The 13,133-nt window shown below is 50.4% G+C and overlaps 1 protein-coding gene across 2 annotated transcripts in view; it reads right to left on the reverse strand.

The window, feature by feature from the left end:
• Nucleotides 1–13,133, reverse strand: part of SPECC1L (sperm antigen with calponin homology and coiled-coil domains 1 like) — a 613,771-nt gene that overhangs the window by 330,644 nt on the left and 269,994 nt on the right. For both annotated transcript variants that reach the window (XM_085634686.1, XM_085634685.1), the window contains 2 exons: nucleotides 10,046–10,209; nucleotides 8,463–8,557 (listed from right to left, as the gene is read on the reverse strand). In XM_085634686.1, the coding sequence (XP_085490812.1) occupies nucleotides 8,463–8,557; nucleotides 10,046–10,209 (259 nt within the window). The remainder of the gene's footprint in view (nucleotides 1–8,462; nucleotides 8,558–10,045; nucleotides 10,210–13,133) is intronic.

The following is a 13,133-nucleotide window of genomic DNA, read 5'->3' on the forward strand; positions in this document are numbered from 1 at the left end:
TTTTACTTGCTAAACGCAATTAGGTAAGACATGGATCCCATGCTCACTGTGGCACAGAATGAATATGCTACTTACCAGTATGCATCTGTTCTTGGCATGTAGGGCTGCTGACATTCATATCTGTGCATAGATCGCCGCCTAGTGTTGGGTCCGGATGTTTGCACGTTGTTGTCCTGGAAGAGTCTTCGAAGTATCCTGGGATAGGTGACTCCTCCCCTGGACTACAGTGCGCATGGGCATCCTCTCCATCCTCAGATTGTTTTTCGCCATTGTGGCAGTGATGGAGTAGATACAGAAAGTGATGACCATGCTTACAGTAATTCTGAGAGCTGCAGCTGCCACAGGCGCCGGGGAGGAGGGAGGGCGATATGAATGTCAGCAGCCCTACATGCCAAGAACAGATGCATACTGGTAAGTAGCATATTCAGTTCGAGGCATGTGGGCTGCTGAATTCATATCTGTGCATAGAATATATAGCAGTGCCCTCTATTAGCGGCGGCTACCAGTGCCAGCTGCAGCGGTCTGAAAAAGGGTTTTGAGAACAGCCTGTCCTACAGCTGCCTGCTGTTTTGATTGCACATCTACACAATAGTGTTTGGTAAATGTGTGTAGTGGACCAGGTGGCTGCTCTACATATATCATGCAGGGGAATATTTCCTAGAAAAGCCATGGAGGCCCCTAACTTGAGTGGGCTCGTGGGGGAATAGTTAATGTGCGTTTTGCCTTTTGATAACAAATTTGGATACACTTAACTATCCATCTGGCTATCCCTGCTTTGGAGATGGCGTTACCTTTGTGGTGTGGGGCAAAGGCAACGAACAGTTGTTTTGTCTTCCTAAAGGGTTTGGTCCTGTCGATGTAATACATGAGGGCCCTTTTGACATCTAGTGTGTGGAGTGCCCTTTCCGCGACAGTTTGTGGGTTTTGGAAGAAAACGGGCAGTTCAATAGTTTGATTCATGTGGAACTGCGATATTACCTTGGGCATGAATTTGGGGTTGGTACGTAGTACGACCCTGTTGGCATGAACCTGTATAAATGGCTCTTGAACTGTTAGTGCCTGGAGTTCACTAACTCTTCTTAAAGAAGTGATCGCTACCAGGAAAGCTACTTTCCAGGTGAGGAATTGAATCTCGCATGAGTGGAGAGGTTCAAAGGGTGGACCCATCAGGCGTGTGAGGACCAGGTTGAGGTTCCACATTGGAGCCGGTGGGTGGCTTGGTGGAATGACTCGTTTGAGTCCTTCCAAGAATGCTTTGATGGCAGGCACTCTGAATAGAGAGAGGTGCTGCCTGGTTTGTAGATAGGCTGATATTGCGGTCAAATGGACACGTATAGAGGTGTACGCCAGATTGCATCGGTATAGGTGTAAGAGGTAACAAATGATGTTTTGGATGGATGCGTCCAGCGGGTTAATGTCATTATTACTGCAATAAATGACGAACCTTTTCCATTTGGCTGCATAGCAAGCTCTTGTAGTGGGTCTCCTGGCCTCCTTGATGATGTCCATACAGTCAGGTGGCAGGTTGAGGTAGCCAAACTCTAGGACTTCAGGAGCCAGATTGCCAGGTTCAGCTGTTGCGGATCTGGGTGCTGAATCTCTCCACGGTTCTGCGTCAAATGCGCGGGTTTGATCCGCAGACTTTGATGCGGCACCACGGAAAGTTTGAGGAAGGTGGTGTACCATGGCTGGCGTGCCCACGTAGGAGCAACTAGGACGAGTGTCAGGGAGTGTTGTCTGAGTTTGCGAGCCACCAGCGGTATCAACGGCGCTGGGGGAAAAGCGTACGCAAATCTGCCGGACCAGTTCATCCATATCGCATTGCCCTGCGACTGCGGATGTGGGAACCTGGCGGCAAAGCTTTGGCATTTTGCGTTTTCGCTTGTGGCGAACAGGTCTATCTCTGGATGACCCCACTGCTGGAAATACGGCTGGAGTACTGATGGGTGTAACTCCCACTCGTGCATCTGGTGGCTGTGTCTGCTGAGCAGATCCGCCATCTGGTTGTCCTTGCCGGGGAGGTGTTCCGCCATGAGGAACATGTTCCTCTGAATGGCCCACTTCCACATGCTCTGAGCCAGATGAGAAAACTGTGGAGAGTGCGTTCCTCCCTGCTTCTGTATGTAGTACATTGCGGTCATGTTGTCCGTCCGGATCAACACGACCTTGTTGCACAGATGTACTTTGAATGCCTTCATGGCCAGGAAGATTGCCATCAGTTCCAGAAGGTTGATGTGCATTTTCTTCTGTTGTGTCGTCCATAGTCCCTGCACTGTGTAGTGGAGTACATGAGCTCCCCATCCCTGGAGAGACGCGTCCGCTGTCAGTACTATTTGTGGAACAGGCTCTTGGAACGGTCGGCCCTTGCAAAGGTTTTGTGGATTCCACCAATGCAGAGAGTTGTATGCCCGACCGCTCACCAACACTAGGTCTTTTAACTGTCCTTGAGCTTGATTCCACTGACGTGCTAAGCACTCCTGAAGCGGGCGCATATGTAATCTCGCGTGCGGGACTATGAAAATGCAGGAGGCCATCATGCCTATCAACTGCATGAACACTCGCGCAGGAAGGGAGTGTTGGGGTTTGAACTTGGAAATCAGCATTTGCATGCTGTTGATCCTCACTAAATTTGGCTGAGCTGTGGCTGCCAGAGTGTCTATAGTCGCGCCCAGGTACTGTTGTACGTGTGCGGGCTGGAGATGGGATTTTGGGTAATTTAGTGAGAATCCCAGACTGTGAAGGAGGTGAATGGTGCGGGACATGTGGCTGGCACATTGCTGGGCTGACTTCGCTTGAACGAGCCAGTCGTCCAGGTAGGGGTAGACGTGTATGTGCTGCCTCCGTAGATGTGCCGCCACAGTAGCAAGGCACTTTGTGAAAACCCTGGGTGCTGTTGTCACGCCGAAGGGCAGGACTTTGAATTGATAGTGCTGTCCCTGAACAGTGAACCTGAGGTATTTTTTGTGTGAGGGGTGAATGGGTATGTGGAAATACGCATCCTTGAGGTCCAGTGTGGCCAGGAAGTCTCCCTGCTTGAGAAGCGGAAGGACTTGCTGGAGAGTGAGCATGTGAAAGTGCTCGGAAAGAATGTACCGGTTCAGGGGTCTTAGGTCTAGTATAGGTCTGAGTGACCCGTCCTTTTTCGGTATTAAAAAGTAGAGGGAGTACACTCCCGTACCTTGCTCGTGGACGGGTACGACCTCTATAGCGCCTTTTAGAAGCATACTTTGCACCTCTTGCTGTAAGAGCGTTAAGTGCTCTGAGGACATAGGACGGTTTCTTGGAGGTATTGTGGGTGGAGTGGAGGTTAGCTCTAGACAGTAACCGTATTTGACAATATCTTTGACCCACCTGTCCGTGGTGATGGAGTTCCACGTGGGCAGGAACCTTTGTAGCCTTCCCCCGACAGGTGTTATGTGGTCGGGAGGAAGGGAGAGGGCGTCACTGCTTGTTCTTGGGGGAGGACCTGGTGTTGCCGTAGCCGCGTCCTCTGCCCTTTGTACTGGAGCCACGATATCCACCCCGGGTGTTCTTATCATAGGTGGTTTGGGTATTGCCCTTGTTGTATGTCTGTTGTGACCCCTGTCCTCTACCTGCTCCTCTATTTCCGGGGCGACGAAAAGAGCTGCTCCGAAAGGACTGAGTCTGGAGAGCCCCCATGGACTTTGCAGTGTCCGTGTCCTTTTTTATTTTCTCAAGGGCTGTGTCAACCTCCGGCCCGAATAAATAGTCGGGGTTGACAGGTTGGTTTAGTATATTATTTTGCACCTCAGGTTTGAACCCGGAGATTCGCAACCAGGCATGTCGTCGCAGCATGACGCTTGTGTTTATGGCCCTGGCAGCCGTGTCTGCAGCATCTAGTGCACACTTGATGGAAGCATTTGTGAGTAGCTGTCCCTCTCTGATAAGAATTTCTGCACCTTCTTTGAACGGGTCAGGGAGATGTTGGAGTAGTTGCTCTAATGTGTCATAGTGCGCTCTATCGTAGCGAGCGAGGAGCGCTTGAGTGTTGGCTATGCGCCATATGTTGGCAGCCTGGGCGGCAACTCGCTTGCCAGAGGTCTCTAACACCTTGGACTCTTTGTCCGGGGGAGGAGCGTCACCTGTCGTTTGCGAGTGTGCCCTCTTGCGAGCATTCGCAACGACAATGGAGTCGAGAGGTAATTGGCCTCTGATGTAAGTAGGGTCCCCAGGTGCTGATCTGTACTTTTTGTCGATCCTGGGGTTTATCACCCTTGCCCTGGTGGGTTCCTTGAAGATGTCCTTGGCTGGTTTGAGGACCCCTTTCAACATGGGCAGAGTCTTTACATGCCTTTCTGAGGAAGCGAAAGTGTCCATAAGGAAGTCGTCTTCCACGGTGTCAGAGTGAAGCTGCACTCCATGATTATTCGCAGCACGTTCAATAAGAGCGTTGAACGCTGCAGTGTCCTCTGTGGGAGATGTTTTCTCTCCATAGAGTTGTGGGTCCTGTGCATCTAGAGGTGCACTGGGGTCTGCAGGGTCGCCCCAAGTTTGATCAGGGTCCTGTTGGTCATCAGGGTCCATGTCTCCGTGGTAAGGGACTTGGTCATCCATATAGTCTGCCAACGCATCCGTGTCGGAGTGTGTGGGAGAGAATGATAGAGGATCCTGGTAGGGCGAGTCGAAAGATTCGCAAAGCACAGGTTCTGAGTCCACAGGCAGCTTTCTTTTTAGTGGGATCCTGAAAGGGTCCAAGGGTGGCTCCTAAGTTATCCTCCGGTCATGGATAATCATCCTGCCGGTATTGGCGTCGATGTAATGTGACGGAGACGTCTCAGCAGGTGTAACCGTGGTGTGGGTGACCCGTGTCCTGAGTTGGAACATTTTCGGGATCGTGGATGGCGGCAGGCCAAAAGTTATGTTGGCTGGCGCCGAAGAGGCTGCTTGAGCTTTTGGTGGGCCGGAGCCCGACGTGTCCTGGAGGACCGTTTGGGTTTTGCTGCCTTGTGCTGCAACTGTTCGCACTTGAAGCGCTTTCGAGGCCTTAGCGCCGACTAGGTTTGTAGAGGCGGCCGTGGACTTTTTCGGCGCCGGTGGGTCATCGGGTCGAGGGGCGGAAATGGCCGTCGACGTTTTCGATGCAGGAGGCTTTGGTGTTGCCGTGGAAGCGACGTGAGACGCAGCAGGCAGTATGACCTTTGGTTTAGGAGTCGATGGCGTCGGCGCCGCGAGCCGAGCAGGTTTGATGGCACCGAGGGCCTTTTTCCGTATGCCGACTCCGACATCGGCCGCTTCAAGTTCGGCACCGAAGTCTCGTTTGTTGCGCTCGGTGCCGATGCGTGTCGCTGGCGTCGAAGGTGTGGAAGGCCTCGATCCGACTAGCGCCACTTTCGGTTTCGGTTCCATTTGTACCAGTGCAGCTTTCGGTTTCGGTTTGGCAGAAGGGAAACCAGCCGGTTTAGGTAATAATGGCTGCCGCTGAACGTCCGAGGCCGGGCCCAAGGGCGGGGCCGAAGAACTGCGGGATAGGTCTCGGGTAAGGCCCGAAGGCGATCCCTCGACCGGAGCCATAGACTGTGGCACTGGGCTCTCGTCAGTCTGAACGGGTAGGCCTTGCTCGTCATTGGAGCTACTCTCTTCGGCCCCTAAGGCCTCATCGCCGTCTCCTACCTCGGTGTTGTCTTCATCTCTGCGAAAGAGTGATTCGTCGACGTCGTCCGAACCGGAGTCATGTTCGGAACCGGGATTGGAGGGTAGGATTTCCAATTCCTCGACATCTTCGGCGTTGAAGATGTCTGCCGGGGCCGGTGCCGCGTGCTGCGCTTCGAGTCTCGCCGCTCGTCGATTCCGTAGAGTCTTCTTGGAACGGAACCGGGCACAGGCCATGCATGTCGATTCGTCGTGGTCCGGCGACAAGCATTTGTTGCACACCGGGTGGACGTCGATATGGGGATATTTCGCATTGCATACCGGGCACCTCTTGAATGGTGTCCTCGACTCCATCGTCGGTGGTCAGGTAAAAAGCGAAAAGTTGTTTCCAAAGTTAGTAAGCTAACAGGTAGAGTCGAAACCGATCGAGTGAACAGTACCGACGCGAACTAAAGGCCTTTTGGCCTCGATACAAAGTTTTTCCTAACTGGAGTTAAGATAGCACATCCGAACCCAATGGCGGAAAAAAACAATCTGAGGATGGAGAGGATGCCCATGCGCACTGTAGTCCAGGGGAGGAGTCACCTATCCAAGGATACTTCGAAGACTCTTCCAGGACAACAACGTGCAAACATCCGGACCCAACACTAGGCGGCGATCTATGCACAGATATGAATTCAGCAGCCCACATGCCTCGAACCTCTAGCTACAACTAACCGACAAAACCTAACGATGGACTGAGAAGCCGTCCCATGTGGCCACAGTGGTTGAGATTAATCAAGCTTTGCACCAATCACATTTTGTTTTCCACAAAGAACACCCGCCCCAGTACAAATGACAGAAAGAGAATGAGTTACTTACCGGTCACTACGGTTTTCCAGTATTGGTATCTTTCATAGATTCACATGCTTGAATCATCCCTGTCGTCGTAGTGGGAGTCTGATGACGGGGATGATTCAAGCATGTGAATCTATGGAAGAGCCAATACTGGAGATCTATTCTTCGCTATGCGGTCAGATGTTAGCTGGTGGCTCCCTATGAACCCTTGGCAGCAGACAGCATCCTCTATCTTCTCATTGGACAAGATGGATGCAGGCTTTAGAGTAGAGATGCTTTTACTGCTGTTCTTATCATCCCGTGAGTCTTTGGGCTATAATTTCCTCTGGACTAGCCCATCGGGTCCACAGTTTCTGCCTAGACGTCCAGTAATCCTCTTCCCTGGTAGTTCGGGCAGGTGATCTAGTATGAAATGTAAAACATTATGGTAGTTGTGTCCACTGTTTACGAATGAATGCTGTGCTTCAATGTGCGTCTTGGGTCAATTCCCTAATCCTTACAGCAGTCTTCCTCTTTGTCTGACTGCTGTTCGTCTCTGTGGCCGGGATTGCTTTTAGTTCACACCATCCCTTGTGGAGATAGGAAAGCGAATGTCGTCAAACACTTATTTTACAGCTGGACTGCTATAAACGTGGAGCAATGGTCATTGTATTTCAACAGAGAAGGGGTGGACAAGACACGAGTCTGCTCGCCTCTGAACACACCTTAAGCTAAAAACGATGCTCAAGCCGCTTGAATGGCCATGGTGTCTGTTTAGCAGAGAAAGGTCTGGGATGAGGACTCACTTCGAAGAGAATGGGGAACCAGAATTGTTTTCAAAGCAACAAGTTGATCCCAGGCCCAGACAACTCAATCACGGAAGAGATCCCTGCGGAATCTATGGGCGAGGGACGCAGAAGCGCAGGCATGTCACGGCACAGCCAGCGACGTCCGTTTTGGAGCACAGGGAGGCGGCCATCTAGGAGAAGTCTACAGCCCTGGAGGATGCCAGCCGCACCGTGAACCTGCAGACCCCCTCTGGTACAGAACTAGGGCGAGGGGTCAAGAACCAAGACGTAAAGGTGAAAACATACCCAAGGTAACTCGGAGCAAGGAAATAAACCTTCCTGGCTCTGCCGGTGGCAGGTGAGGGGTCTCCAGTGCAGAAGCGGCGTCGAGCAGGCTGGCCGGGGAGGCTCCGTACAGAACTGTTTCTGTTCACTCAGGGTCCCCGCAGACCTGTTCATCTACCGGGGGTTCTGACGAGAGCCCGGCTGCTCAGCACTTCTTATCCCGGAGGCATTTCTAGATTTGTGTTCACACTCGCGCTCATTTCAGCTGGTGACGGATACTCCATAATCAGACGCTATCGAATCATTCATCCCAGCCGTGTACAGTAGGAGGCGACCAGTGGGGCAGGGGGGCTGCCGCAGCGCACTGCTGCACAAGAGTAAGACATGCGCGCAGCAGGGGTGCCGCTGCCTGCAGGGGTGCCGCTGCCTGCAGGGGTGCGCTCTCCCCGAGACCTGGCTACAGCACACGAAACAGAAAGGCGCCGGCTCGTGGGCAGACACGCACCGGCAGGTATTAGCGTTGGTGAAAGGCAGCGCCTACTCTTCAAGAACACTTGTTGGAGGGAGTGTGGCTCATACACGATGACCTTTAGAGGTCACAGAAAGAAGCCAGCTGGGCGCTCCTCCAGTTGACCCCACTCCCCCCAACATCCAAGAGGGCTTTGGGAAGGATCCGAAAGTGTAGAGTGTCTCGCGGTTAGGAGTTTAGCTCGGCCTCACTGCTGGCAGAGAAATGTCACTGAGCTAGAACTCTAGCTTTGTAGCTTGTACCGCTATGAAGGATTTATGTGCTGTGCATATCTCGCCCTCTAGTGGATATGGTTGGAATTACAGGATGGCTTTCTCCAAAGTTAAACTTTTTGGTAGCTACATGCAGACTTCACTGATGTGACAGGCAGACCATTTTACAACGCCTCCGCAGGATGGCCACACTCTGCGCACATTGAAAGTACCAGAACTTACCTGCATTGGGGACACTGCGGCGGCAGGGGGCGTCTTCAGAGGGCTTGGACTTAGAGGGGTGCGAGGGATAGTAGCTGCCGGAGGAGCAGGTCCCACTGAAACACAAGAGCAATGAGAAACCATTTACATACAAACCCAAGAGCCGACAGAGTGGCGAAGGCGCAGCAGCGCAGCCAACACAAGAACCATTCCAGAGGGGCTGTGGATCAGAGTTAAAACTCAAGTTGAGAAGGTGGGTCTATCATAATGCCAACATGGAGGGTGGGCAGGAGCCCCAAGTGCAAGGAACAGGGAATGCGGGTCACAATCATCCCAAAGGAAGAACAGCTCTGCCAACAGAGGGTTGTGGCCAGGAGTAGAAAAACAAAATGAGGGCAATATTGTGTCATATTTCACCCAGGCGAAAGGTTATTCGAGCTGTGGAGCTGAGGACCATCTGATAAACAGCAAGGAAAGAAGAATGACAATGAACACAAATACACAGAAGGGACCAAAGAGGTGTGATGGTGGAAGCTTCCCAGATGCATGAGGGCATGAGAAGAGATGGTGAAATGAGGGCTAATCACCCTAAGGCTGCTCGAGGGTCAGGGAAGTAATGGTGCTCAAGGGGGCATGGGGTGAGGCTTCCGGTGCCGAAAGGTGGCATAATGGAGACGGAAAGGTACACAAGAACAACGTCTTGGAGTGCACTGTGCGCAGCTGTACAAGCTCTTATACCCTGGCCACGGGTAGTGCCACAGACGCCTGCCTGGCTTTGTACCTGGCATTGAGCTATCCTGGGGGCTCTGTGAGAGTTCCCACAGTGAGGTAAGGCGGACCCACTCTGTGACCATGAGCCAGACTCCCTAATTCTTACAGGACCGCCCTCAGACGCTACAGCTGGGTTTCCATCACATAATTAACAAGGTCGACATGAGCAAAACTGTATCACTCGGCCTTAGCCAGTAGCTCGCGTCACGCCTTGGCCGCTTACAGGTGCAGCCTTCAAGGTAAAATGTGTCTTGCATTATTCATAGACCTGCTGGGCAGGATAAAGGTCGACATCTCTTGGGCCACCTGACTCTCAATGGAAATCAACTCTGAGGTCTCAAGCAGGTACTTCCTGAGCAGCACGAGACCTTCACCCGTGTGTTTCAGAGTTTGCATCTCTACCCCTTCAACAGCAGCGGGTGTAACTATGTACTAAAGCTCTTTGGGGTTTGTTAATCACAATGTGCAAAACACACTTCCCCACATGTTCCCTCAGCGCCTACCTGCAGGCTTCTAGGCACTCATTCTCAGAAGCCTATATCAACAGAGTAGGACTGCACAGAATTGAAGTACCACTGCAGATTCACCAGGGAGTGGATGCAGGGGCACTACGACCTCAAGAGTCTGGTGGCTTGACGTGGCGCCTCAGATGTGCATTAGACGGGCACGAAAAGGGCATCAAGAGGAGTCTGCCAACAAGTATCCATTAGAGGTTAGAGCAGAGAGAGGAACCAGTGGAACATGAAGACTCTGGGTTGGGAACACATGCACAACAAGGTAACTGGGCATACCTTACCACATGACCAACCTTTGATGCCCACAGGGACACTTACCCTGGGACGCGCTGTCGAAGGACTTGATTAGAGTCTTCACAGTGGGCGTGGGTTCCGTCGATGTGGACGACCGACGGCTCAGGCCCATGCCTTGCCGCAGCGCGGCCAAGTCCCGCTCCACAGCATTCATGTAGTTGTAGACTCGACCTCGTTCTTCTTCCTGCCTGCAGAAAGGAGGAGGGTTACAGCTCAATACATGGGAAATGCAAAAAAAAAACACACCTTTGCACGCAAAACAGGCCTTGGAAGCTAGGATGGGCTGTAGAACACAACATTTTTTTCCCTCTTTTGTAGCTTTTCCGATTTTGTAATCGTTTTGCAACATTCTATTCATTGCATTCTTGAAATAAATAAAATTATGTTTGAAAAGGTTGGATGGAGTGCATCTCCCAAATTCCAGGAACATGGTTGCACTCTGCTTTCTAAAGCAAAGGAACAGAGCTACAGCAAGTCTAACATAAACTAGGAATGTGGTCCAGGGAACAAAGGAATGGGGCTAAAGGGGGAATCCCAAAAACAAATGAATGGGACTCTCTGGGTCGGCAAAGGTATGGTGCTGTAATACGTCTCTCAACAATAAAGCATGGGGCAGCACTGGGCTTACAAAGGATTGGTACAGCACTGGGTCTCCCAGACCTCAGGAACAGGGCAGCAGTTGGCTTCATAGAAAACAAGAACTGGGCTCCTCCAGGTTAAAACCACATGAAAAGGGCTGCAGTGGTCTGCTCAAAAACACAAGACAGGGGTGCGGTGGTCTGCTCAAGAACACAAGAAAGGGGCTGCAGTGGTCTGCTCAAGAACACAAGAAAGGGGCTGCAGTGGTCTGCTCAAAAACACAAGACAGAATACGCTGTTACACAACTGCTATAATTTGTGACCAACACTGTACCTTGCGGGAAGAAAATGTACGCTTGTATGCCACTGTCTTTTGTTATTTGTTTAATAAAAAGATTTCATTAAAAAAAAAACAAGACAGGGGTGCAGTGGTCTGCTCAAAAACACAAGACAAGGGTGCAGTGGTCTGCTCAAGAACACAAGACAGGGGTGCAGTGGTCTGCTCAAAAACACAAGACAGGGGTGCAGTGGTCTGCTCAAGAACACAAGACAGGGGTGCAGTGGTCTGCTCAAGAACACAAGAAAGGGGCTGCAGTGGTCTGCTCAGAAACACAAGACAGGGGTGCAGTTGTCTGCTCAAGAACACAAGAAAGGGGCTGCAGTGGTGTCACGTTGTCCCTGACCCCAAGGAAGATATTGACAATATGACTGAATGGTGGTGAGCTCCTTACGAAGGTGGTCTCTTTTTTCCACAACAGGAGGAACCGTCTGATTAGACGGAACTTCAAGATTACAATCCTTCCATCCATTCTCCTTTTCTGCAACAATGGGGGCTTGTGGGTGGCATTCGAAGAATGTCCACCCCCGGGCGGCTTCGGGCATGGTAGTGCCCAGACCGAGCGCGCGCCTGCTTTAGAACGCGGCTGTTTCAAACGCCGCGTTCTAATTAGTGCCAGTTGGGGGTCCTAGTTTAAGGTAGGAGGCAGCGCGGCAGTTTTTGTGCCTCAGAGATTGTTTATTTAATTGGATCGTGATGTTATAAATGGTTTTCGGAGCTTGTTTAATTTAGTTTTCAATTTGGTGGTAAACTGTTGAGAAATGCAACTGTGCCATTTAGTGGTTAAAAGCTTTTTGTGCTAAAATGGTGAAAGTATTTTAGCAGTAAAATGAAATGCTTTTCAAATGTCTTTAGATGACCCAATCTTTATTCTGGGGTTTTGTTTCAATGAGCCTTTCAACTTTTCTAGCGGGAAGGTAAAATTGTTATGTCTTGTGTTAATTTGGGGTTTTCTAAGTGCTTGCGAATGTATTACGACATAGTGATTATACAATTGGCTTTATACCATTTAATTAATTATTTTGTAATTTACATATGGGGTGTAGGGATCATGGCTGAGTTTTTACTGTCGTTGGGAGTTTTGTTTTGAGCTGCTTTGTTACGCAGAGTAGAATGGTTTATTGGTCCAAGGTTTGCTGGGTCAGTTTTTGACACATTGTGTTTTTGGTAGAAAAGTGGGGTAATGGCGCTACCTGTGGGGGGTTTTAACTTATAGCAAATTTGTTGTTGTTCTGGTCGCTGCTTTCTTAAGTTCAACTACTAATTATGATATTCCTATTATTCCCCCCCCCCCCCATCTTTTTTACTGCTTTGAAGTTGGCAGCGTAAGTTAATTTTTCGGTTAGGGTTAATGGCGAGCATAAAGGGTAAAAGAAAAAAAAGAAGAAAAAAAAGAAGAAAAAAAAGAAAAATGGATGTGGGTTAGCGGTGAGGGACAAGAAAATTGCTATTTCATCCGAGTCTGCAAGTTCTAGCGTCTTGCAGGCCAACCATAATACAAGCCTGCAAAAGGGCATCAGGTGCAGTGATGTGCCTTGAACAGGTATCAAGCGTCCTGTTCGTTTCAGGTATCAAGCGTCCTGTTTGTTTTCCTTCCACATGTCTGCGAGTTCTAGTGTCTTGCAGGCCAACCATAAGACAAGTCTGCACAAGGGCATCAGGTGCAGAAATACTCTTTTGAATAGGTATCAAGCATCCTGTTCATCTACTCGTCAGCAAAAGGAAAATCTTGGAGCGGGGTTTTTTCTGATGCCTTCGTCCACTCACAAAAATGCAGTTCAAAAAGCAGGGATCTGCCGACAATTTGATGGTGGTGTGGGCGATGGAGCTCAACCACCCTGCAGTGGGGCTCGTCAAGGGGTTTCATGCTATTGGTGATGATGAATTATCTGATTTGGGAGAGGGTGAGATTGCTAGTGATGATGATTTTGTCTAAAAGTCTTTTTTCTCTCTCAAAATAGGGGAGGGTTGGGGGATTTACTGACAAGATTTTTCCGAGTAATATTTTGCAGATACAAGAATCTGAAGGGATTTGGAGGAGTTGGAGCGGTTTTCCAAGGCATTTGGTGCGCCAGCAAGAAAAGTTTTCAACGTCAATCAAGCCCAGTAAAGCAGGTGAGCCGCTGATTGATATTCATTACTCAAAAAGTTTCTAGGAAACGTAAAGCAACTGGAGTTGCTGGTAAGGCCGTGGAG

This window comes from Triturus cristatus, chromosome 11 (assembly GCF_964204655.1).
Source record: "Triturus cristatus chromosome 11, aTriCri1.1, whole genome shotgun sequence".
In the NCBI taxonomy this organism is placed as follows: domain Eukaryota; kingdom Metazoa; phylum Chordata; class Amphibia; order Caudata; family Salamandridae; genus Triturus; species Triturus cristatus.